General features: G+C 49.3%; 1 protein-coding gene across 1 annotated transcript in view; it reads right to left on the reverse strand.

Annotated features, from left to right (window-relative positions):
* Nucleotides 1-25468, reverse strand: part of LOC119966995 (probable tubulin polyglutamylase ttll-15) — a 163156-nt gene that overhangs the window by 107040 nt on the left and 30648 nt on the right. The window contains exon 5 of the mRNA XM_038798973.1: nt 10411-10486. Coding sequence (XP_038654901.1) covers nt 10411-10423 — 13 coding nt within the window. The 5' untranslated portion in view covers nt 10424-10486. The remainder of the gene's footprint in view (nt 1-10410; nt 10487-25468) is intronic.

Consider the following 25468-nt stretch of genomic DNA (forward strand, 5'->3'; position numbering starts at 1 on the left):
AAAATACGGAGGCTGGGGATTGAGGGTGATTTAGAGATGTGGATCAGAAATTGGCTAGTTGAAAGAAGACAGAGAGTGGTGGTTGATGGGAAATGTTCAGAATGGAGTTCAGTTACGAGTGGCGTACCACAAGGATCTGTTCTGGGGCCGTTGCTGTTTGTCATTTTTATAAATGACGTAGAGGAGGGAGCAGAAGGATGGGTAAGTAAATTTGCAGACGACACTAAAGTCGGTGGAGTTGTAGACAGTGCGGAAGGATGTTGCAGGTTACAGAGGGACATAGATAAGCTGCAGAGCTGGGCTGAGAGGTGGCAAATGGAGTTTAATGTGGAGAAGTGTGAGGTGATTCACTTTGGAAAGAATAACAGGAATGCGGAATATTTGGCTAATGGTAAAATTCTTGGTAGTGTGGATGAGCAGAGGGATCTCGGTGTCCATGTACATAGATCCCTGAAAGTTGCCACCCAGGTTGATAGGGTTGTGAAGAAGGCCTATGGTGTGATGGCCTTTATTGGTAGAGGGATTGAGTTCCGGAGCCATGAGGTCATGTTGCAGTTGTACAAAACTCTAGTACGGCCGCATTTGGAGCATTGCGTACAGTTCTGGTCGCCTCATTATAGGAAGGACGTGGAAGCTTTGGAACGGGTGCAGAGGAGATTTACCAGGATGTTGCCTGGTATGGAGGGAAAATCTTATGAGGAAAGGCTGATGGACTTGAGGTTGTTTTCGTTAGAGAGAAGAAGGTTAAGAGGTGACCTAATAGAGGCATACAAAATGATCAGAGGGTTAGATAGGGTGGACAGCGAGAGCCTTCTCCCGCGGATGGAGGTGGCTATCACGAGGGGACATAGCCTTAAATTGAGGGGTAATTGATATAGGACAGAGGTCAGAGGTGGGTTTTTTACGCAAAGAGTGGTGAGGCCGTGGAATGCCCTACCTGCAACAGTAGTGAACTCGCCAACATTGAGGGCATTTAAAAGTTTATTGGATAAGCATATGGATGATAAGGGCATAGTGTAGGTTAGATGGCCTTTAGTTTTTTTCCATGTCGGTGCAACATTGAGGGCCGAAGGGCCTGTACTGCGCTGTATCGTTCTATGTTCTATGTTCTATGAATGTCAGGGGGCTGAATGGGCCAGTCAAGAGGGCTTGTGTGTTCGCACATTTGAGGGGGCTGAAGGTGGATGTGGCAATGCTACAAGAGACACATCTAAAGGCTACAGACCAGACGAGATTGAGGAAGGGGTGGGTCAGCCAAGTATTCCACTCAGGGCTGGACTCAAAGACCAGGGGGGGTGGCGATCTTGATCAGCAAACGAGTGGCATTCAAGGCAGGGAGAATCGTGTCAGACAAGGTGTGAGTGGGAAACTGGAGGGGGTGCGGGTGGTACTCGTGACCAGGTCGGTCAAGGCAACCTTGAGGAGGAGTTTATAGAATGTATCCGCGATAGTTTCCTAGAACAGTATGTAATGGAACCTACGAGGGAACAAGCGGTCCTAGATCTTGTCCTGTGTAATGAGACAGGATTGATTCATGATCTCATAGTTAGGGATCCTCTCGGAAGGAGCGATCACAATATGGTGGAATTTAAAATACAGATGGAGGGTGAGAAAGTAAAATCAAATACTAGTGTTTTGTGTTTAAACAAAGGAGATTACAAGGGGAGGAGAGAAGAACAGGCTAAGGTAGACTGGGAGCAAAGACTTTATGGTGGAACAGTTGAGGAACAGTGGAGAACCTTCCAAGCGATTTTTCACAGTGCTCAGCAAAGGTTTATACCAACAAAAAGGAAGGACGGTAGAAAGAGGGAAAATCGACCGTGGATATCTAAGGAAATAAGGGAGAGTATCAAATTGAAGGAAAAGGCATATAAAGTGGCAAAGATTGCTGGGAGATTAGAGGACTGGGAAATCTTTAGGGGGCAACAGAAAGCTACTAAAAAAGCTATAAAGAAGAGTAAGATAGAGTATGAGAGTAAACTTGCTCAGAATATAAAAACAGACAGTAAAAGTTTTTACAAATATATAAAACAAAAAAGAGTGGCTAAGGTAAATATTGGTCCTTTAGAGGATGAGAAGGGAGTTTTAATAATGGGAAATGAGGAAATGGCTGAGGAACGGAACAGGTTTTTTGGGTCGGTCTTCACAGTGGAAGACACAAATAACATGCCAGTGACTGATAGAAATGAGGCTATGACAGGTGAGGACCTCGAAAGGATTGTTATCACTAAGGAGGTAGTGATGGGCAAGCTAATGGGGCTAAAGGTAGACAAGTCTCCTGGCCCTGATGGAATGCATCCCAGAGTGCTAAAAGAGATGGCTAGGGAAATTGCAGATGCACTAGTGATAATTTACCGAAATTCACTAGACTCTGGGGTGGTCCTGGTGGATTGGAAATTAGCAAACGTGACACCACTGTTTAAAAAAGGAGGTAGGCAGAGAGCAGGAAATTATAGGCCAGTGAGCTTAACTTCGGTAGCAGGGAAGATGCTGGAATCTATCATCGAGGAAGAAATAGCGAGGCATCTGGATAGAAATTGTCCCATTGGGCAGACGCAGCATGGGTTCATAAAGGGCAGGTCATGCCTAACTAATTTAGTGGAATTTTTTGAGGACATTACCAGTGCAGTAGATAACGGGGAGCCAATGGATGTGGTATATCTGGATTTCCAGAAAGCCTTTGACAAGGTGCCACACAAAAGGTTGCTGCATAAGATAAAGATGCATGGCATTAAGGGTAAAGTAGTAGCATGGATAGAGGATTGGTTAATTAATAGAAAGCAAAGAGTGGGGATTAATGGGTGTTTCTCTGGTTGGCAATCAGTAGCTAGTGGTGTCCCTCAGGGATCCGTGTTGGGCCCACAATTGTTCACAGTTTACATAGATGATTTGGAGTTGGGGACCAAGGGCAATGTGTCCAAGTTTGCAGATGACACTAAGATGAGTGGTAAAGCGAAAAGTGCAGAGAATACTGGAAGTCTGCAGAGGGATTTGGATAGGTTAAGTGAATGGGCTAGGGTCTGGCAGATGGAATACAATGTTGACAAATGTGAGGTTATCCATTTTGGTAGGAATAACAGCAAACGGGATTATTATTTAAACGATAAAATATTAAAGCATGCCGCTGTGCAGAGAGACTTGGGTGTGCTAGTGCATGAGTCACAGAAGGTTGGTTTACAGGTGCAACAGGTGATTAAGAAGGCAAATGGAATTTTGTCCTTCATTGCTAGAGGGATGGAGTTTAAGACTAGGGAGGTTATGTTGCAATTGTATAAGGTGTTAGTGAGGCCACACCTGGAGTATTGTGTTCAGTTTTGGTCTCCTTACTTGAGAAAGGACATACTGGCGCTGGAGGGTGTGCAGAGGAGATTCACTAGGTTAATCCCAGAGCTGAAGGGGTTGGATTATGAGGAGAGGTCGAGTAGACTGGGACTGTACTCGTTGGAATTTAGAAGGATGAGGGGGGATCTTATAGAAACATTTAAAATTATGAAGGGAATAGATAGGATAGATGCGGGCAGGTTGTTTCCACTGGCGGGTGAAAGCAGAACTAGGGGACATAGCCTCAAAATAAGGGGAAGTAGATTTAGGACTGAGTTTAGGAGGAACTTCTTCACCCAAAGGGTTGTGAATCTATGGAATTTCTTGCCCAGTGAAGCAGTTGAGGCTCCTTCATTACATGTTTTTAAGGTAAAGATAGATAGTTTTTTGAAGAATAAAGGGATTAAGGGTTATGGTGTTCGGGCCGAAAAGTGGAGCTGAGTCCACAAGAGATCAGCCATGATCTCATTGAATGGCGGAGCAGGCTCGAGGGGCCAGATGGCCTACTCCTGCTCCTAGTTCTTATGTTCTTATATGCTCCGAATTGGGACAATGTGGAATTTATGAGGCGGGTGTTAGGTAATGAAAATGAAAAAATGAAAATCGCTTATTGTCACGAGTAGGCTTCAATGAAGTTACTATGAAAAGCCCCTAGTCGCCACATTCCGGCTCCTGTCCAGGGAGGCTGGTACGGGAATCGAACCATGCTGCTGGCCTGCTTGGTCTGCTTTAAAAGCCAGCGATTTAGCCCAGTGAGCTAAACCAGTCCCTGTTGCTAAGGGGGGAGGGAGGGGGGAGCTGCTTTGCTGACAGGGGATGAACTGTTACTAGGGGGCAAATGGTAAGATCCCAGACTTAGAGTCACATAACCTGATCATGGGAGGAGACTTTAATGCTGTAATTTATCCGGAATTGGACCGGTTAAAGTCTAGGACAGGGAGGGGGCCGGCTGCGGCAAAGGAATTGAAGGGTTTTATGGAACAGATGGGGGGAGTAGACCCATGGAGGTTTGCACGGCCAATGGCGAAGGAGTTATCTTTTTTCCTCACATGTCCACAAGGTATACTCTCGCAGCGACTTTTTTGTTCTGAGCAGGGGGCTAATACCGGAGGTGGTGGATACTGAGTACTCGGTAATCGCAGTGTCGGATTATGCCCCACATTGGGTGGATCTACAGGTTAGTGTGGAGGGAGGGCAACGCCCGCTGTGGAGACTGGATGTGGGGTTGTTAGCGGACAAAGCGATCTGTGGGTGGGTTAACAAGTCCATCCAGAACTACCTGGAAACAAATGATACGGGGGAGGTCTCGTCAGCGACGGTCTGGGAAGCTATGAAGGCAGTGGTCAGACGGGAATTAATCTCAATACGGGCCCACAGAGAAAAGGCGGAAAGGGCCGAGAAGGATAGATTAATGGAGGGGAAACTCCAGGTGGACAGGAGATACTCGGAGGCCCCGGACACGGGGCTACGGAGGGAGCGACGGAGGTTACAGGCGGAGTTTGGGCTGTTGACCACAGGGAAAGTGGTGGAACAGTTGAGGACGGCTAGGGGGGCGAACTATGAGTACAGGGAAAAGGCAAGCAGAATGTTAGTACACCAGCTCAGGAAAAGGGAGGCGGCCAGGGAGATAGGGAGAGTAAAGAGGAGAGGCGGGAATACTGTCCTGGACCCAGCGGGGGTGAATGAGGTGTTTAAGGACTTCTATAGTAAATTATATGAGTCGGAACCCCCGGCTGGGGTGGAGGGGATGAGGCAGTTTTTGGATCGGTTGAGGTTCCTGAGGGTAGAGGAGGACCTAGTGGAAAGGCTGGGAGCCCCAACTGAGATTGAGGAAATAATCAAGGGCCTGGAGGGCATGCAGTCGGGCAAGGCCTCGGGGCCTGACGGCTACCAGGTGGAATTCTATAAGAAGTTTTCAGAGATATTGAGCCCATTGCTGCTCAGGGCATTTAATGAAACAAGAGAGAAGGGAGCCCGCCCTCCAACAATGTCGCAGGCCTCGATTTCATTGATCCTGAAACGGGAGAAGGAATGAGGGTCATACAGGCCAATTTCTCTACTGAATGTGGGAATGCCAAACTGCTGGCTAAGATACTGGCCACAAGGATAAAGGACTGTGTCCCACGGCTGATAGGGGAAGACCAGACAGGATTTGTAAAGGGCAGGCAACTCAAGGCCAATGTTCGAAGGCTTTTAAATGTTATTATGATGCCCACAGGTTTGTACCGAGTAGGCTAGATGGCGGGTTCCGGAGTTGGCAGAGGGCAAGAATTAGAAGGATGGGGATCTATTTATAGACGGGAGCTTTCCCAGCTTCAAAGCTTTGGAGGATAAATTTAAATTGCCAGCAGGAAATGGTTTTAGGTATTTGCAGGTGCGAGACTGCCTGAGAAAACTGGTGCCGGCCTTTCTGCTGCTGCCGCCACGGGGGATACAGGATAGAGTAGTCTCCAGTACCTGGGTGGGAGAAGGGAAGGTATCGGATATTTACCAGGAACTTTCAGAGGGGGGGGGGGGGGGGGGGGGGGGGTCGGGGGCGGGGCCGAGGGGGGGGGGCGAGGGCCGAGGGGGGGCGGGGCGGGGCGGGGCCAGGGGGGCAGGGCCGGGGGGGGCCGAGGCGGGGGGGGGGGGGGGGCCCGAGGCGGGGGTGGGAACGGAGGGGGGGAGGCAGGAGGGGGGCGCCCTGGGGGAGGGCGGCCACCGCGCATGCGTTGGTTGGCACCGGCCCAACTGCGCATGCGCGGGACCCGAGTCTCTGGCGCCCTCTAGCACATGGCGCCCCGGGCGACTGCCCGAGTTGCCGGTACCTTGGGCCGGCCCTGCTGCTGATACAACCGAAGATCAGCTATTGATTGACCCAGAGACGCAAGAAGTCATCCCAATCTTGGCAAAACCGGCCTCAGAGGTATGTGGTGACCTGTTCCAAGTCCTTGAAACGGCTCCGGTAATTTACGGCCAAACCATCGATGACACCGATGATGAATGCGAGGACATAGATGAAGATGTTGATCACAGCGAGGACGATCTAATGATGATCTCATTATGCAGCTCCACGGGCCACTCACACATTTGCGAGTTTGATCAAGAAGACCCAGTGCCTGGATCAGCTCAGCCAGAAACTATAGTCATCAGCAGTGATGACGAGCAAGTCAACGATGCTACAGCAAACCAAGAAGAGGTGAAACCGACAATCCCAGTTCCATCCTTCATGCTGGCACTAGAAACTGAGGTGACCCAGCATGTCGACGAGGTCGCCGAAGTGGGCCTGGTCACACCACCCAGAGATGATGTGATTCCTAAACCTCTGCAAACAACTCAACACACAACAGCCAGCGCCACGCCAGAGGCTGCTATAAAGAAAACAACCAAAAACCAAGGGGCACACCAAAATACATCACCGTGTCCAAACAATTAAAAGAAATAAGAGGAGAAGGCAGGGAGAATCACCTCATCCCGCCAGCCAACTAGCAATGAAAGCAGTCGCAAGTACCAAGCAACAGCATGCATGTGAACAGAAGAGAAAGCGACTGGTAACACAAATATGGCAGCCTGGGACACAGCCCAAAGCGTAAGAGAAGCAAGACGCCGACAAGCAAACCAAGCTCTGACGAGGTGGGCAACAACTCGAAAGAAAAGGAAATGGACATTTGTCCGGCACAGCATGTCAGTGGACACTTTAGTAAAACTTGCTCACTGTACCAGCTACATATAATGAATGTATAAAGTTTAATGTTAACTGTAAGAAAAGATTATCTCAATGTTTTGTGAGGAAGGGGATGTGGTGATATGCCCATGGGCTATATCATAGTTGGATGGTGTGTGACCTCCAACCAGCAAGTGGCGGTACAGACATACCATGTGGTCTCGAGACCAAGGAAGACACATCCGGCCATCTTCAGAACAAGATTGAGAGGGTAATAAGACGTACATGTGAATGGTCAGTGCTAGGTGCAAGTTCCAGAGGAGTAGTTAGTAAACTCCATGATAATGTGCTCTGTATCAGATTGCTATCTTACCACACGAGACTCAATAAAAGATTCTGGTTTGGACAAGTTGAAGTGTTTGTTGCGTTCCTTCGTGAAGTACAAGGATCAAACACAACAATCGGGAGCCCCTAGACTCCAGCCATGAGGATATCCCTTGTGCTGAAACCCAGTTCCCGAGTATTTCACTGATGGCTGCTACCTCTATGATAAATGAAATGAATGAATGAAAACCGCTTATTGTCACAAGTAGGCTTCAAATGAAGTTACTGTGAAAAGCCCCTAGTCGCCACATTCCGGTGCCTGTTCGGGGAGGCTGGTACGAGAATTGAACCGTGCTGCTGGCCTGCTTTGGTCTGCTTTAAAAGCCAGCTATTTAGCCCAGTGTGCTAAACCAGCCCCTGACGGTGCTGACATTTCTAAACTTCAGGCAAACCCTTCAGGTTTCAATGTTTGATTGAAATGCGATGCAATAATCATCGTCTGAAACATGACACATGTACCCACGAGAAGCTAGTTGAGAGCTGTGAAGTGCTCTCACAATTCACATGCAGTCGACAACACCGATGACATAGATGAAGACATAGATGAGGATGCTGATTACAGTGCTGTGGAGATTCCAATAGTAGGCAACTCTGACACTGACTCTGAGGACGACCTAATGACTATTTCATTATGCTCCAAGGACCACTCACACATTTGCGAGTTTGATCAAGTGCTTGAGTCAGCTCAGCCAGAAACTAGTCATCTGCAGTAATGACGAGCAAGTCACCGATGTTCCAGCACGCCAAGAAGAGGTGACAGATTAGTGAAGACAAATGTAAATTAATCACAGTCTGAATGAAGCAGGAGAATTTATAATAGAGAACAAGGGACTAGCAGAGGAATTAAACAATGACTTTAGTTCAGTCTTCACAGTGAAAGGCACAAATAACTTCCTGGAAATGCTAAGGGACTAGTGGAGGAGGAGGAATTGAAGGAAATTAGTATTCCTCAAAAAAATGCTGGATAAATTAATGGTACTGAAAAACGATAAATCGCCAGGGCCTGATAGTCTACATTCCAGCGTATTAAAGAAGGTGACTGTGGAAATAGTGGATTTGTTGGTTGCTATCTCACAAAACTCTGTCGATTCTGATGAAGTCCTGGCAAATTAGAGGGTGGCAAATGTACCCACACTATTTCAAAAAGGAGAGAGGGTGAAAACAGGAAATTACAGTTGACCTAACATCAGTGGAGATGCCGGCGTTGGACTGGGGTGAGCACAGTAAGAAGTCTTACATCGCCAGGTTAAAGTCCAACAGGTTTGTTTCAAACACGAGCTTTCGAAGCGCAACCCAAAGATGTGCAGGGTAGGTGGATTGGCCACGCTAAATTGCCCCTTAATTGGAAAAAATGAATTGGGTACTCGAAATGTATTAAAAAAAACTTCATTACCTGCAAAGACTGACATTCAAAGTATCATCTTGCATCATTGAATTGGTCCATATATGTAATTGTGGAACCCATCACTTCATTCACCTGAGAAAGGAGCTGCGCTCCGAAAGCTCGTGTTTGAAACAAACCTGTTGGACTTTAACCTGGTGTTGTAAGACTTCTTACTGTGCTAACATCAGTAGCAGATAAAATACTAAAGTCTATTATAAAGGAATGTGATAACAGGACACTTAGACAATATCAATGGGATTAGACAAAGTCAACATGGATTTCTGAAAGAGAAATCATGTTTGACAAACCTACTGGGGTTTTTTAAGGACATAACTAGTAGAATAGATAAGGGAAAACCAGTAGATGTGGTGTATTTGGCTTTCAGAAAGCCAAATACTAATTTGACTAATAAAAGATTAGTGTGCATATTAAAGCACATAGGTTTGGGGTAATATATGGATTGAGAATTGATTAGCAGGCAGGAAAGAGAGTAGGAATATATGGATCTCTGAGTGGCAGATGGTGACCAGTGGGATCCCTCAGGGATCAGTGCTTAGCCCCCAGATATTCAACAATATACATCAATGATTTGGATGAGGGAGCGAAATGTAATATTTCCAAGTTTGCTGACAACACAGAACTTGGTGGAAACCGTGAGTGATGAGGAGGACGTTATGAGGCTTCAGGATGAGTTAGGCAAGTTGTGTGAGTGAGCAAATATATGGCAGATGCAGTATAATGTTGAAGTTATCCACTTGGGTAGGAGAAACAGAATGGCAGAGTATTATTTAAATGGTGATAGATTGGGAAATGTTGATGTACAAAGGGACCTGCGTGTCCTTGTACTCTAATCACTGAACCTGTGGAATTCTCTACCATAGAAAGCTATGGAGGTCAAGTCACTGAATATATTTAAGAAGAAAGTTGGTGGATTTCTAGACTCTAAAGGTATCAAGTCATCAGGGCAGCACGACAGCATAGTGGTTAGCACAATTGCTTCACAGCTCCAGGGTCCCAGGTTCGATTCCCGGCTTGGGTCACTGTCTAGGCGGAGTCTGCACGTTCTCCCCCTGTGCGTGGGTTTCCTCCGGGTGCTCCGGTTTCCTCTCACAGTCCAAAGAAGTGCAGGTTAGGTGGATTGGCCATGCTAAATTGCCCTTAGTGTCCAAAATTGCCCTTAGTGTTGGGTGGGGTTACTGGGTTATGGGGATAGGGTGGAGGTACGGGCTTGGGTAGGGTGCTTAATCCAAGAGCTGGTGCAGACTCGATGGGCTGAATGGCCTCCTTCTGCACTGTCAATTCTATGATTCTATGATCAAGGGGCAAGGAGAGAATGCGGGGGTATGGCATTCAGATAGAGCATAAGTCATGATCATATTGAATGGTGGAGCAGGCTCGAATGGCTAAATATCCTACTCCAGCTCTTATTTTCTAATTATACCATCAAAACCAATGTCTCATTGTTGTTTGTGGAACGTTGCTGCTCATATATTGATTGGCTATTCTGTTTCCCTACATAACAGGAATGACTGTACTTCAAAAGTACTTTGTTTGGCTGTGAATAACTTCAGAGCATTATGAGGATGTGGAAAGTGCTATGCAGGTTCTTTCTTGAATTTATAGAATGATAATATACAGAGATAAGGAGCTGTGCAGACATTACGACACATTCACTTACCCCGCAGAGACATTATTTTGATTCCTCTGTGCTGATTGCTTTTCTCCACCCAAAGCTTGTCTGTGTGTTTCTTGGTCTACATTTTAGATAAGATTTGCAATGAAACATCATTATATGTAAACTCCACATCTTTCACTAAATAGCTCTCACAGCTCATGAAATGAAATGAAAATGAAAATCGCTTATTGTCACGAGTAGGCTTCAATGAAGTTACTGTGAAAAGCCCCTAGTCGCCACATTCCGGCGCCTGTTCGGGGAGGCTGGTACAGGAATTGAACCGTGCTGCTGGCCTGCCTTGGTCTGCTTTCAAAGCCAGCGATTTAGCCCAGTGTGCTAAACCAGCCCCTGATTGTGCATAACATATAAATAACATCAACCTGATCCTTTTCTGGTCTTCCATACTGAACTCAGTGATGAGCTCTCACCTGTACATGTCCTTTAATAAACCATTAATGAAAGCTACATTTGATTACAGTTCTCAACTTTTCTTGCAATTTAATTTAATCCTCTCCTTGCTTGAAGACACTGATTCATGCTGTGGAGTTCAACCATGGAAATATATTCCTGCCCACAGCTCAAACACCTTTTAGTAAGGATCACCGATAGTGGTGAGGAGCAATAAGTCTGCCTGATGTCATCTTCCTTGACACAGGCCAAACACAGTGCCGCCCCCTCCGCCACAGTTAGCACTTGTGGAGCAAAGCAAGGGTTTTCTTGGTCAGGACAGCTCAGTATCACACTGAATGGTGATCCGGCCTGTCAGCCAGCAGGGAAATACTTTTACCTTTCACTTATTATATTTCTGATTAGTTTGCCAAGTGGGACCTTATCAAGATCTTACTAAAATCCATGTAGGCTACATCAAACACACTATACTCATCAATTCTCCTTGTTACTTCCTCAAAGAAAATCAATACAGTTAGACATGATAAAAGCAAATTACTGCGGATGCTGGAATCTGAAACAAAAGGGAAAATGCTGGAAAATCTCAGCAAGTCTGGCAGCATCTGTAGGGAGAGAAAAGAGCTAACGTTTCGAGTCCGATGACTCTTTGTCAAAGCTTTGTCATCGGACTCGAAACGTTAGCTCTTTTCTCTCCCTACAGATGCTGCCAGACTTGCTGAGATTTCCCAGCATTTTCTCTTTTGTTCTAGCCAGGCATGACCTTTCTTTAACAAATATGTGCTGACTGCCCTGGATTGATCCATGTCCTTCTAAAGTTGACATGATATAGCACTTCAGAAATGTTTCAATGTTAGGCTGACTGGCCTGAAGTACTCTATTTGTTCCTTCCTCCCTTTTTATACAATGGGTACAATGTTAGCAGTTCTCCAGCCCCGGCGCTTGTGGCAAAATAGGAAGGAAAATTATGGCCAGCGCCTTAGCTATTTCCTCCCTTGCTTCTCTTAACAATCTGGGATTCATTTCACCTTGTGATTTATCTACTTTCAAATGTGCTGTGTCTCTTAATATTTTTTTTTTGTACTATTTTTTTTTTTTAAATTTAGATTAGCCAATTATTTTTTCTAATTAAGGGCCAATTTAGCGTGGCCAATCTACCTACTCTGCACATTTTTGGGCTGTGGGGGCGAAACCCACGCAGACACGGGGAGAATGTGCAAACTCCACACGGACAGTGACCCAGAGCCGGGATCGAACCTGGGACCTCAGCGCCGTGAGGCGGTTGTGCTAACCACTAGGCCACCGTGCTGCCCTTTTTGTACTATTTTTAATCTCATCCGATATTTCACACTCCTTAACCACATTGAGAAATTATACTCCTGGACAATTTTGACCTTTTTCATAACTGAATCTTAGTACCACCAGAATGCTCTTCCACCTGCTCTGCTTCATTCTCTAAAGTGAAGCCCAAAACTGCCCTTCTCTTGTTGGGCTTGCTGTGTACTGGCTAAAAAGGTTTTCCTGAATGCATTTTAAGAAGTGTGCACTCTCTATCTATTTCACACAGATACTATCTCTTTCACCGGGGTGGCACAATGGTCAGAACTGCTGCCTCACAGCTCAAGGATCCCAGGTTCAATTCCTGCCTCGGGTCACTGTCTGTGTGGAGTTTACACTTTCTCCCCGTGTCTGCGTGGGTTTCCTCCGGGTGCTCTGCTTTCCTCCCACAGTCCAAAGATGTGCAGGTTTGGTGGATTGGCCATGCTAAATTACCCTTAGAGTCCAAAAGGTTAGGTGGGGTTACCGGGTTACGGGGATAGGGTGGACGTGCAGACTTAAGCAGGGTGCTCTTTCCAAGGGTCGGTGCAGACTCGATAGGCCGAATGGCCTCCTTCGGCACTGTAAATTCTATGATTCTATAATAATGTTTGGGTAATTGAAATCACCACCCTACTGTCGTATTATTTCTGCACTATTCAGCAATTTGCCTACATATTTCTATCCCTCTCAGAGAGATGGGGTCTGTTGTGCATTCCCAGTAATGTAATTGTCCTTTAGTTATTCTTCAGTTTGACCCATATGATCTGATTTGATTATCCATCTCACATATAATCTCACCTCATTGCTGGAATTGTTTCTTTTAAATTTAAAAAAATATTTTTATTGAAGTATTTGTAAAATTTTATAACAAAAACAGAAAAAGAACAGTAAACATTTAAACATTAACATGGAGCAAAAATAGATATTTCCCCAAATGGCTCTGTCTTCACAGACCACCTAAACTAACATAAAAACAACACTTACCCCCACCACCCCTCCACACACCCCCCCGCCCCCCACCGGCCCGGAAAGCTGCTACTGCCGACATTTTACATTTCCCCAAGAAACTCGACCAAAGGCTGCCATCTCCGGGAGAACCCTAACATTGATCCTCTTAAGGCAAACGTTATTTTCTCGAGGCTGAGAAACCCAGCCATGTCACTGATCCAAGTCTCCACACTCGGGGGCTTCGAGTCCCTCCACATTAGAAGGATCCGTCTCCGGGCTACCAGGGAGGCAAAGGCCTAAACGTCGGCCTCTTTCACTCCCTGAACTCCCGGGTCTTCTGACACCCCAAAGATCGCCAACTGTGGATTCGGCAACACCCGCGTAACTCGCACCTTGGACACTGCCTTGGCAAACCTCTGCCAGAACCCTCCAAGCTTCGGGCATGCCCAAAACATATGGACATGGTTTGCTGGGCTTCCAGCACATCTCGCACATCTGTCTTCTACCCCGAAAAACTTGCTCATTCTCGCCGCCGTCATATGTGCCCGGTGGACCACCTTAACCAGCACATGAAACTGGTGCCTTTGCATGACGCCGCCTCCAACCATTCCCATGCCGTGTCCTCCCCCAATACCCATTTCCTGATCATGGCAATGTTGGCTGCCGGGGGGGGGGGGGGGGGGGGGGGTGTAACGAAAGCTCTTCTCTACCCTCCTCAGCAGCAGCTCACTCAGTCTCTTCTCCTGTCCTCTAGCCTGGATCGCAAACAACTCGCTCTTCCCCATGTTCAATTTATAACCTGAGAAACTGCCAAATTCCCTTAAGATCCGCATGACCTCCCCCATCCCCTCCAGTGGGTCCGAAATATACAGGAGATCATCTGCATAGAGCGAGGCCCGATGCTCCACTCCCCCCCCCGGACCAGCCTCTGCCAGTTCCTTGAAGCTCTCAGCGCTATGGTCAGTGGCTCAATGGCTAGAGCAAATAATAACGGGTAGAGGGGACACCCTTGCCTCGTCCTCCGGTGCAATTTAAAATACCCCGACCAAAGCCGGTTCGTGCGCACGCTTGCCACAGGCGCCTGGTACAGCAATCGCACCCACCGAATAAAGTCCACACCAAACCCAAATATACCCAGCGCCTCCCACAGGTACTCCCACTCCACCCGATCGGAAGGTTTCTCTGCATCCATCGCTACCACAACCTCTGCTTCCTCTCTTTCCGAGGGCATTATAACAATATTTAAAAGTCTCCGCACATTGGCATTAAGTTGCCTGCCCTTAACGAATCCAGTCTGGTCTTCCCCTATCACCCCCGGGATACAATCCTCTATCCTCGTGGCCAAGATCTTAGCCAATAGCATGGCATCCACATTTAGCAACAAGATTGGCCTGTAAGACCCACACTGATCAGGGTCCTTATCCCGTTTCAGAATGATTGAGATTGAGGCCTGTGACACTGTAGGGGCGAGGGTTCCCTTCTCTCTCACCTCATTAAAGGTCCTCATCAGCAGTGGGCTCAACACCTCTGAAATTTAAAAATAAAATTCCACTGGAAAGCCATCCGGCTCCGGAGCTTTGCCCGACTGCATTCCCTCCAGCCCCTTAATAATTTCTTTTATCTCGATCGGTGCCCCCAGCCCCTCCACCAGACCCTCCTCCACCCTCGGGAACCTCAACTGGTACAGAAATTGCCTCATCCCTTCTGCAGCCGCCGGGGGTTCCGACTCATACAGATTGCTGTGGAATTCCTTAAAGCCTTCATTCACCCCCTCCAGGTCTAAGACCAAGTTACCCTCCTTATTCTTTACTCCCACAATTTCCTTGGCCGCCTCTCTCTTCCTAAACTGGTGCGCCAGCATCCTGCTTGGCTTCTCCCCATATTCATACACAGCACCCCTAGCCTTCCTCACCTGTTCTACCGCTTTCCCTGTGGTCAACAATACAAACTCCGCTGAAGCTTGCGCCGCCCCCTCAGAGGTGCCGCCTCCGGGCCCTCCCCATACTTCCTATCCACCCAGAGTATCTCCAATCTCGCTCTCTCTGCCCTTTCCCTCTTTTCTCTATGGGACCGGATCGATATAAGTTCCCCTCTAATAACTGCCTTCAGGACTTCCCAGACCGTCGCTGCCAATACCTCTCCCGTGTTGTTTGTTTCCAAATAGTCCTGGATACTCTTATTCACCCGCCTGCAAACCACCTCTTCCGCTAACAGCCCCACGTCCAGTCTCCACAGCGGACGCTGCCCTCTCTCCTCCCCAAGCCGCAAATCTACCCAGCGCTGGGCATGGTCCGAGACTGTAATCGCCGAGTATTCCATCCCCGTCACTTTTGGGGTCAACGCCCTGCCCAGAACAAAAATTCAATACGGGAATAAACTTTGTAGACGTGGGCCATGTAAACCTCCAGGGGTCTACGCCCCCCCCATCTGTTCCATAAAGCCCTTCCGCTCCCTTGCCGCCGCCGGCCTCTTCTTTGTCCTGGATTTTGAGCGATCCAATTCAGGTTCAATGACCGTATTAAAGTCCCCTCCCATGACCAAGTTTGTGACTCCAGGTCCGGGATTTTGCCTAACACACGCCTCATAAAATCCACATCGTCCCAGTTCGGGGTGTAGACATTCACGAGCACCACTCGGACCCCCTCCAGCTTCCCACTCACCATGATATACCTACCCCCTTCAGCCACTATTCTCCCAGCCTCAAACGCCACTCGCTTGCTGATCAGAATTGCTACCCCCCTGGTCTTCGAGTCCAGCCCTGAGTGGACCACCCAACGCTTCTTTAATCTCATCTGGTCTGTGACTTTCAGATGTGTCTCCTGGAGCATTGCCACGTCTGCCTTTAGTCCATTTAAATGCGCAAACACGCGTGCTCTCTTCACTGGCCCATTCAGACCTCTCACGTTGCAAGTAATCAGCCTGGACCGGGGGGGGGGGGGGGGGGGGGGGGGGCTGCCCCGGGCTGCCCCCCCCACCAACTAGCCACCACCCTTTTTAGGCCAGCACTGAGCCCATGCCCCCCGCTTCCCCGGGCATCCCCTGAAGCAGCAGCCGCCCCCGACCTCCCTTTTATTCCCTGAAGAAAATTTCTCCCTTGCCCGCACAGCAGCCATTCCCCCTACCCTCCTAACACCAGAAACCCAATCTCCCAAATCAAACAGCAACTCAACACTAACTCACTCCACCACGCTCCCGAGAGTCAGCTGATCCATGCTGACCTCGATACCCTCCTAACACCAGAAACCCAATCTCCCAAATCAAACAGCAACTCAACACTAACTCACCCCACCACGCTCCCGAGAGTCAGCTGATCCATGCTGACCTCGATAGCCCCCACCCTTGGCGCCGGTCAGACTATCGCCTTATTGTTCGGACCCCTCTCCCCGCATAGAAAAAACCTATTTACAAGATCACATTCCCCAGAAAGAAAACATCAGCTCTCCAAAAGCCATTAGCATAACCATAAAGCCGAGCAGGCACACTCACTTAAAACAAAACCCATTCCCCAAAGGGTAATGCTAGCTTCAGCCCCCCCCCCCCCCCCCCCCCCCCCCCCCGCCCCACCCTGTATCAACCACCTTCTAAACAAAGCGCCCTCCAACCGTCCCTCCAACCCGCTCTTTTGCCCACGACTAACCATAGTCTTGTTTAAAACAGAACAGAAGTACAAACCCTCACCTCCTCCCATCTTCGAAGCATTAAGTGTCTCTTTACTCGAGTCCAACGTCTCTTTATGTCCAAACATCATCTGGTCACTGGAAATAATAGTGTCGGTCCTCGTGTGTTACCCATGGTCTCGCTGGGTATTACATCCCAAACTTCACCCCCTTCTTAAAGAGGGTCGCCTTTCCTCGGGTGAAACCCGCACGTCTCTTGGCCAGCTCCACACCCAGGTCTTGATAGATGCGCACCTCACTGTTCTCCCACTTGCTGCTCCATTCCTTCTTGGCCCATCGCAGGACGTGCTCCTTGTCTGAAAAACGGTGAAAGCGGACCACCATGGCCCTTGGCGGGTCGTTCGCCTTGGGTTTCCTTGCGAGGGCTCTGTGGGCTCCATCCAGCTCCGGGGGGCGAGGGAAAGCCCGCGCTCCCATCAGTGACTCCAGCATACCCGCCACATACGCTCCCACATCTGGTCCCTCAATACCTTCAGGAAGGCCAACGATTCTTAAATTCTGCCTCCTGGTTCTGCTCTCCAGCCCCTCCTGCATCTGCTTGTGGCAGTCCTCTAGCACCTCCACCTTATGCTCCAGCACAGTTATCTCGTCCTCTTGATTGGAGAGTTTTAACTCGATCCCCTGAATCGCTTTCCCCTGGGCTGCCTGAATCGCGACCATTTGGTTGATCGATACTTTCATCGGGTCAAGCGTATCCCTTTTTAGCTCAGCAAAGCAACTCTTGAAAAACTCCATCTGCTGCTCCTTTGGCCAGTGAGCCGCCGCTCCCTGGTTCTTGCCGTCTGCCATGCTTCACGTCACTGCCAGCTCCACTCGGGGGGGGTGAATCCTCCTTACTATTGCCAACTCCACCGATTTATTTCATAAAGTCCACAAAAATCCGGGAAAAATGGTCCGAAAGTCCGATTCAAGCGGGAGCTATCAAATGTGCGACCTACTCCTCCATGGCCGCCACCGGAAGGGAATTGTTTCTTTAACATTGCTACCCTCCTTTTTTTCTAAATCCTACTCTCAATCTCTTCTGAAAATTCTCTAACCGGTAATGCTGAGCTGCCTTTCCTACTCTTCTTTAGGCTATGTTTCAGTCATAGCCATGATATCATCCTCACGTATTGATCTGAGCTTTCTGCTCAGCTACCTTATTCACTAGAGCCCTTGTACTGAAACATGTACCATTAAGCATTGCCAAACTACTTTGTTGTCAATTTTATAGCTTTTGTTTTCTTTGGCTTCTACAATTGCTTACTAATTTTCTGCCTTCTAATTCCAGCTCTGCTTTTCTCCTTTAGAAAAATACTCAGGTTCCTGTCATCGTAGTTTAAATTCTATACAGCAGCATTAGTGAACGATATGGTCTCAGCCCTTTTGAGGTACAAACCAACTGGCTTGTATACATCCCACATCTCCCAACACTTGTCCCAGTGCCTTTGGAAACTAAAGCACTATCTCTCCTGCCGTATTATCCTCCTATTTCTCTATCCACTAGACCATGACACTAAGAGAAATTCAGGAATTACTTACTACCTTTGAGTTCCTTGTTGATTTCTCTCCTAATTCTGCAAAATCGGCCTGCAGGACCTCAGCCATCTTCCTACCTATATCATTGGTACTGATTATGCATCATGACTTCTGGATTTTCACCTACCCCTGACAGAATGATCTGTAGCTGCTCCTTGACCGTGGCACCAGGAGGGCAGTTGATCCCCTGGATTCACACTTGCAGTTTCAGAAATGCCTGTCTTTTTTCACAACTATTGAGTCCTCTGTTACTATTGCTTTTTCAAACTTCGCCCTCCCTCCGTAGCACTGAGACACCCACTGGCTACACTCCACAAGGAACCATCACACCCTCCGTCGTTCAAAACTGAATGTCGACTAGAGAGCAAGATGCACTTTTCTAAATTTGCTTATGGGATGTGGGCATCGCAAGCTGGGCCGGCATCCCAAATTGCTCTTGAGGGGGCAGTTTTGTTTTGTTTTTTAAAAAATATTTTTATTGAGGTATTTGAAAATTTTTATAAAAATAACATAGACAATCACATCAACATGGTATAATAAACATTTCCCCCCCCATCTCAATCTTCACACACCCCAACCATACAACAACAATCCGGCCCTCCCCATCTCGCCCCTTGGAATACTGCATCTGCTGAGATTTTAATTTTCCCCGAGAAAGTTGACGAACGGCTGCCACCTCCGGGTGAACCCGACCATTGACCCTCTTAAGGCAAACTTTATTTTCGCGAGACTGAGAAACCCAGCCATGTCACTAACCCAGGTCTCTACAGATCCGTCTCCGGGCTACTAGGGAGGCAAAGGCCAAGACGTCAGCCTCTTTCGCCCCCTGAACTCCCGGCTCTTTCTTTTTTAAAAAAATAATTTTTATTGAAAAATTTTGAATTTATACAACAACAACGAACCATAATAAAATACCAGAAATAACAATAATATTAGCAATCATAAACATTCGCCCCACCTCCATGAACAACACAGCATTTTAACAACAACGCAAATTAACACAATATTAAGTTACATAATAGAAACTACAATAAAGTTTCTATTTACACCTTACACCCCCCCCCCCCCCCCCTCCCCCGGTTGCTGCTGCTATTGACCAAGATACCGATCTTTGAGCCAGGTAGTCCAGAAAAGGCTGCCATCGTTTATAGGACCCTTGTATTGATCCTCTCAGGGCAAATTTGACCCTTTCCAATTTTATAAATCCCGCCATGTCACTGATCCAGGTCTCCACACTTGGGGGCCTCGCATCCTTCCACTGTTGCAAGATCCTCCGCCGGGCTACTAGGGACGCAAAGGCTAGGACACCGGCCTCTTTCGCCTCCTGCACTCCCGGCTCTACCGCAACTCCAAAAATCGCGAGTCCCCACCCTGGTTTGACCCTGGATCCCACCACCCTCGACACCGTCCCCGCCACCCCCTTCCAGAATTCTTCCAGTGCTGGGCGTGCCCAGAACATATGGGCGTGGTTCGCTGGACTCCCCGAACATCTGGTGCACCTGTCCTCACACCCAAAGAACCTACTCATCCTAGTCCCGGACATGTGGGCCCGGTGCAGCACCTTAAACTGGATGAGACTAAGCCTCGCACACGAGGAGGAAGAGTTGACTCTCTCCAAGGCATCCGTCCAAGTCCCGTCCTCTATCTGCTCCCCGAGTTCCTCCTCCCATTTAGCCTTCAGCTCCTCCACTGACGACTCCTCCACCTCCTGCATTACCTTATAGATGTCAGACACCTTCCCCTCTCCGAACTCCCGGCTCTTCCGACACTCCAAAGATCGCTACCTCCGGACTCGGCACCACCCGTGTTTTTAGGACCGTGGACATTGCCTTAGCAAAACCCTGCCAAAACCCTCTAAGCTTCGGGCATGCCCAAAACATGTGGACATGATTTGCTGGGCTCCTCGCACACCTATCCTCAATTCCGAAGAACTTACTCATCCTAGCCGCTGTCATGTGTGCCTGGTGGACTACCTTAAATTTTATCCGGCTAAGCCTGGCACATGATGCTTGTGAGGGCAGTTAAGAGTCAACCACGCTGCTGTGGATCTGGAGGCACATGAAAGTCAGACCAGGTAAGGATGGCAGATTTCTTCCCTCAAGGACATTAGGGAACTAGATGGTTTTTAAAAAATTTAATGTATCCAATTCTTTTTTATTCCATTTAGGGGCAATTTAGCGTGGCCAATCCACCCACCATGCACATCTTTAAATTCTGGGGGTGAGACCCACGCAGACACGGGGAGAGTGTGTAAACTCCACACGGACAGTGAACCCGGGTCCTCTGTGCCGTGGGGCAGCAGAGCTAACCACTGAGCCGCCCTACAAGATGGGTTTTAATGACTTGACAACGGTTTCATGGTCATCATTAGACTTTTAATTTCAGATTTTTATTGAATCAAATTTCACCATCAGCAGTGATAGAGTTTGAACGCGAGTCTCTGGTTTACTGGTCTTGTCACAATACCACTGTGCCATCACCTCCCCAAGTCTGGGCTCTTGTACTAGCTGCCTGGCTTTCCTCGTCTTTCTGGAAGTCACATATTCCCTGTATGCCTGCACGGTTTTAAACTTCACTGCTGAAACTTGTTTGTCTCGTGGCTCTCACCCTCATACACGTACTGCAGTGAAATAAAGCTTTGAAATTACGGATGACACTTCCTACAACAGTAAGAAGTCTTACAACACCAGGTTAAAGTCCAACAGGTTTGTTTCAAACACTAGCTTTCGGAGCACTGCTCCTTTCTCAGGTTCACATGAGGAGTGAGCAGTGCTCCGAAAGCTAGTGTTTGAAACAAACCTGTTGGACTTTAACCTGGTGTTGTAAGACTTCTTACTGTGGTCACCCCAGTCCAACGCTGGCATCTCCACATCATGCCTTCCTACAACAGCAGTAGTCCAGGGTATGCAAAGCATCCTGCCATTCCCACAGGACACAGGATGCACATTTGATGGGACTAAGGTGCCCCGTTATGCCTCAATTTACAGAAATACAGTTAAGACTTGCCCCTATGATTGGGGTAATAAAAGATCAACAGCTACTCACCAATCAGCTCCTTCCCTTTTGCTAACATCACTTACGGTGTTTTTTTTATACCCTCTCTCTTTGAGTCTCACACTCCCTTACTTTGTAGTCTGCATTTATTCGTAGGTTCTTTTTAGCTAACCATTAAAAACACTGACCAATAAATATAATACATACCTGTAACTTACCTGCACTGCTGCTAACATAGTGCTGATTGGAATGTAACTTTTTGAGTTTTCCCTGTTGATCTAGTTTTTGTGCCCATGGTTCCTGTAGTAGTATGACATGGGGTATTACGGTACCTGGGAGTGTGAGCTGCCATTGGTGCAGAGGACTCGCTGCCCATTGGCCCAGGTATCGTGTGCCTCTCAGCCAATTGGCTAAGAGGAAGGTAGCTCCGCCTACGAGGCGGGATATAAGAACCCGTGTTCCCCGGCAGCCAGCCATTCTTCTGAACGTCTACTGCCGGGTCCACTTCTTGCTAATTAAAACCTTTCGTTCGGACTTCATCTACGTTTCGTGTCCATTGATTGTGCATCAATTTAATTAGCAAGATTTTAAAGGATGGAGCTTCGCATCAAGCCGGAGAGTCTTCGACTCAGCCCACACGAAGCAAATGCAACAGCAGCATTTAAGCACTGGCTGGCTTGCTTCAATAGTTACCTCAACACAACCGTAAACGTCCCGACGAGGGAACAGAAATTGCACATCCTCCACTCGTGCGTCGGCACCGCCATGTACCCGCTCATAGAGGACATGACAGACTACGACGTGGCTATGGACTTACTTAAAGGACATTTTATACAGCCGGTGAACCAAGTCTACGCTCGGCACTTACTGGTCACGAGGCAGCAGATACCCGGTGAGTCTCTGGACAAATTTTACCGGGCCCTCCTCGTGATGGGGAGGAACTGCAGCTGCCCACAGGTGTCTGCTGCCGAGCATACCGAACTTCTGATCAGAGACGCCTTTGTTGCAGGTATGCAGTCCTCGCAGATCCGCCAAAGACTGTTAGCGAGAGAGACTTTAAGCCTCACGGAGGCACGGGCCCTCGCCTCCTCCCTAGACGTTGCAAATCGGAACGCTCACGCGGCGGCCCCTTGGGCAGCATGGAACGCGACCTCCCTCACCCCCACGGACTCGGACCCCCCCAGGCCTGCGCCGCAGGGCGTCCCGATAGACCTGCGAGGCCCCGCTGCTATTTCTGCGGCCAGGCAAAGCACCCCCATCAGCGCTGCCCGGCCCGCTCCGCAACCTGCAACGGTTTGCGCCAAGAAGGGCCTCTTTGTGGTTGTTTGCCAATCTAAAGCGGTCGCTGCAGTCCCGAGCAGCGACCGCGGGTCCTCCCCCCGCTCTCCTCAGGGGCCCCATGCGGCCCGCAGACCTCGCTGGCCCACCCCCCACTGCCACGTGCGATCCCCAGGCGCCGCCATTTTGGACCCCCGACTCCACGTGCGGGGAACAGGCACCGCCATTTTGTTCACCCCCCACCATGTGCAGCTGACGGGCGCCGCCATCTTGGATCGGCACTGAGGACCCCGCAGGTGACTACTCCCTGCCTGATGACGAGTTTGAGTTTCTGCCACGACTCGCCTCAGTCACATTGGACCAGTCGCGGCCTCGCACCCTATCCACAGCGACCACGAAGATCCTCCTCAACGGCCACGAGACAAGCTGCCTGCTGGACTCCGGGAGCACAGAGACTTTCATCCACCCCGCCACGGTAAGACGCTGCGCTCTTCCTGTTTACCCGGTTAAACAAAAAATCGCTCTAGCCTCCGGTTCTCACTCGGTACGGATCATGGGGTGCTGCATAGCGGACCTCATGGTCCAGGGGAGGGAGTTTAAAAACTACAAGCTATTCGTCCTCCCTCACCTCTGCGCGGCAGCACTCCTGGTGTTAGACTTCCAGTGCAACCTCCAGAGCTTAATATTCAAATTCGGAGGCCCTATCCCCCCCCCTCACTGTCTGCAGCCTCGCGTCCCTCAAGGTCGATCCCCCTCCTTGTTTGCAAACCTCACTCCAGATTGCAAACACGTTGCCACCAGGAGCAGATGGTACAGTGCCCAGGACCGGACCTTCATCAGGTCCGAAGTCCAACGGCTTCTGAAGGAAGGGGTCATTGAGGCTAGCAACAGCCCCTGGCGAACACAAGTGCTGGTGGTAAAGACTGGGGAGAAAAATAGGATGGTCATAGACTCCAGTCAGACCATCAACAGGTTTATGCAGCTGGACGCGTACACTCTCCCCCGTATATCTGACCTGGTCAACAGGATCGCGCAGTACAAGGTCTTCTCCACAGTGGACCTCAAGTCCGCCTACCATCAGCTCCCCATCCACGCAAGCGATCGCAAGTACACTGCGTTCGAGGCGGATGGGCGACTCTACCACTTCTTAAGGGTTCCCTTCGGTGTCACAAACGGGGTCTCGGTCTTCAAACGAGAGATGGATCGAATGGTCGACCAATACGGTTTACGGGCAACCCTCCCGTATCTCGATAACGTCACCATCTGCGGCCACGACCAGCAGGACCACGACACCAACCTCTGAAAATTCCTCCGAACCGCAAAACTCCTGAATCTGACCTGCAACAAGGACAAATGCGTGTTTAGCACCGACCGTCTAGCCATCCTCGGCTACGTAGTGCGTAACGAAGTGATAGGCTCCGACCCGGAACGCATGCGCCCCCTGATGGAGCTCCCCCTTCCCCACTCCCTCAAAGCCCTGAAGCGCTGTTTGGGCTTCTTTTCATATTACGCCCAGTGGGTCCCCAATTACGCCGACAAAGCCCATCCCCTCATCCAATCAGCCACATTGCCCCTGTCGATGGAGGCCCGCCAGGCCTTCAGCCGCATCAAAGCGGATATCGCAAAGGCCATGATGCGAGCTATCGATGAGTCCCTCCCCTTCCAGGTTGAGAGCGACGCGCCCGCTGTAGCTTTGGCGGCCACCCTCAACCAAGCGGGCAGACCCGTGGCCTTCTTCTCCCGGACCCTCCACGCCTCCAAAATCCGCCATTCCTTGGTGGAAAAGGAAGCACAGGCCATAGTAGAAGCTGTGCGACATTGGAGGCACGATCTGGCCGGCAGGAGGTTCACCTTCCTCACAGACCAACGGTCAGTAGCTTTCATGTTTGACAACGCACAGAGGGGCAAGATAAAGAACAACAAGATCTTGCGGTGGAGGGTCGAGTTGTCCACGTACAGCTACTACATCTTGTATCGTCCTGGGAAGCTAAACGAGCCTCCCGATGCCCTGTCCCGCGGCACCTCTGCCAATGCACAAGTGGACCGCCTTCCAACCCTCCACGCGGACCTCTGCCACCCGGGGGTCACCCGCTTTTTCCACTTTATAAAGACCCGCAGCCTGCCATACTCCATCGAGGAGGTCAGGACAGTGACTCGGGAATGCCACATCTGCGCGGAGTGCAAACCGCACTTCTACCACCCCGAACAAGCTCACCTGATAAAGGCATCCCGCCCCTTTGAACGTCTCAGCATGGACTTCAAGGGTCCCCTCCTCTCTACCAACCGCAACACGTACTTTCTCAACGTGATTGACGAGTACTCCCGCTTCCCGTTCGCCATCCCCTGCCCCGACATAACCACACCCACCATCATTAAAGCCCTGCATACCATCTTCTCCCTGTTTGGTTACCCCGCATACATTCATAGCGATCTGGGGGTCCTCATTTATAAGCAACGAGCTGCGTCAATTCCTGCTCAGCAGGGGCATCACCTCCAGCAGGACGACCAGTTACAACCCCTGGGGTAACGGACAGGTCGAGAGGGAGAACGATACGGTCTGGAAGAACGTCCTGCTGGCCCTTCGGTCCAGAAATCTCCCAGTCTCCCGCTGGCAAGAGGTCCTCCCAGACGCCCTCCACTCAATCCAGTCACTTCTCTTTACATCCACTAACCAAACGCCTCACGAACGCCTTCTTGTTTTTCCCAGGAAGTCTTCCTCAGGGACGCCGCTCCTGACCTGGCTGACAACCCCTGGGCCCATCCTGGTCCGGAAACCCGTGCGGGTGCACAAGTCGGACCCGTTGGTCGAAAGAGTCCAGCTACTCCACGCGAATCCGCAATACGCGTATGTGGAGTATCCCGACGGCCGACAGGACATGGTCTCCCTATGGGATCTGGCACCCAGACAGGACGACCCTCCC

The sequence above is a fragment of the Scyliorhinus canicula genome, chromosome 6 (assembly GCF_902713615.1).
Source record: "Scyliorhinus canicula chromosome 6, sScyCan1.1, whole genome shotgun sequence".
Lineage (NCBI taxonomy): Eukaryota > Metazoa > Chordata > Chondrichthyes > Carcharhiniformes > Scyliorhinidae > Scyliorhinus > Scyliorhinus canicula.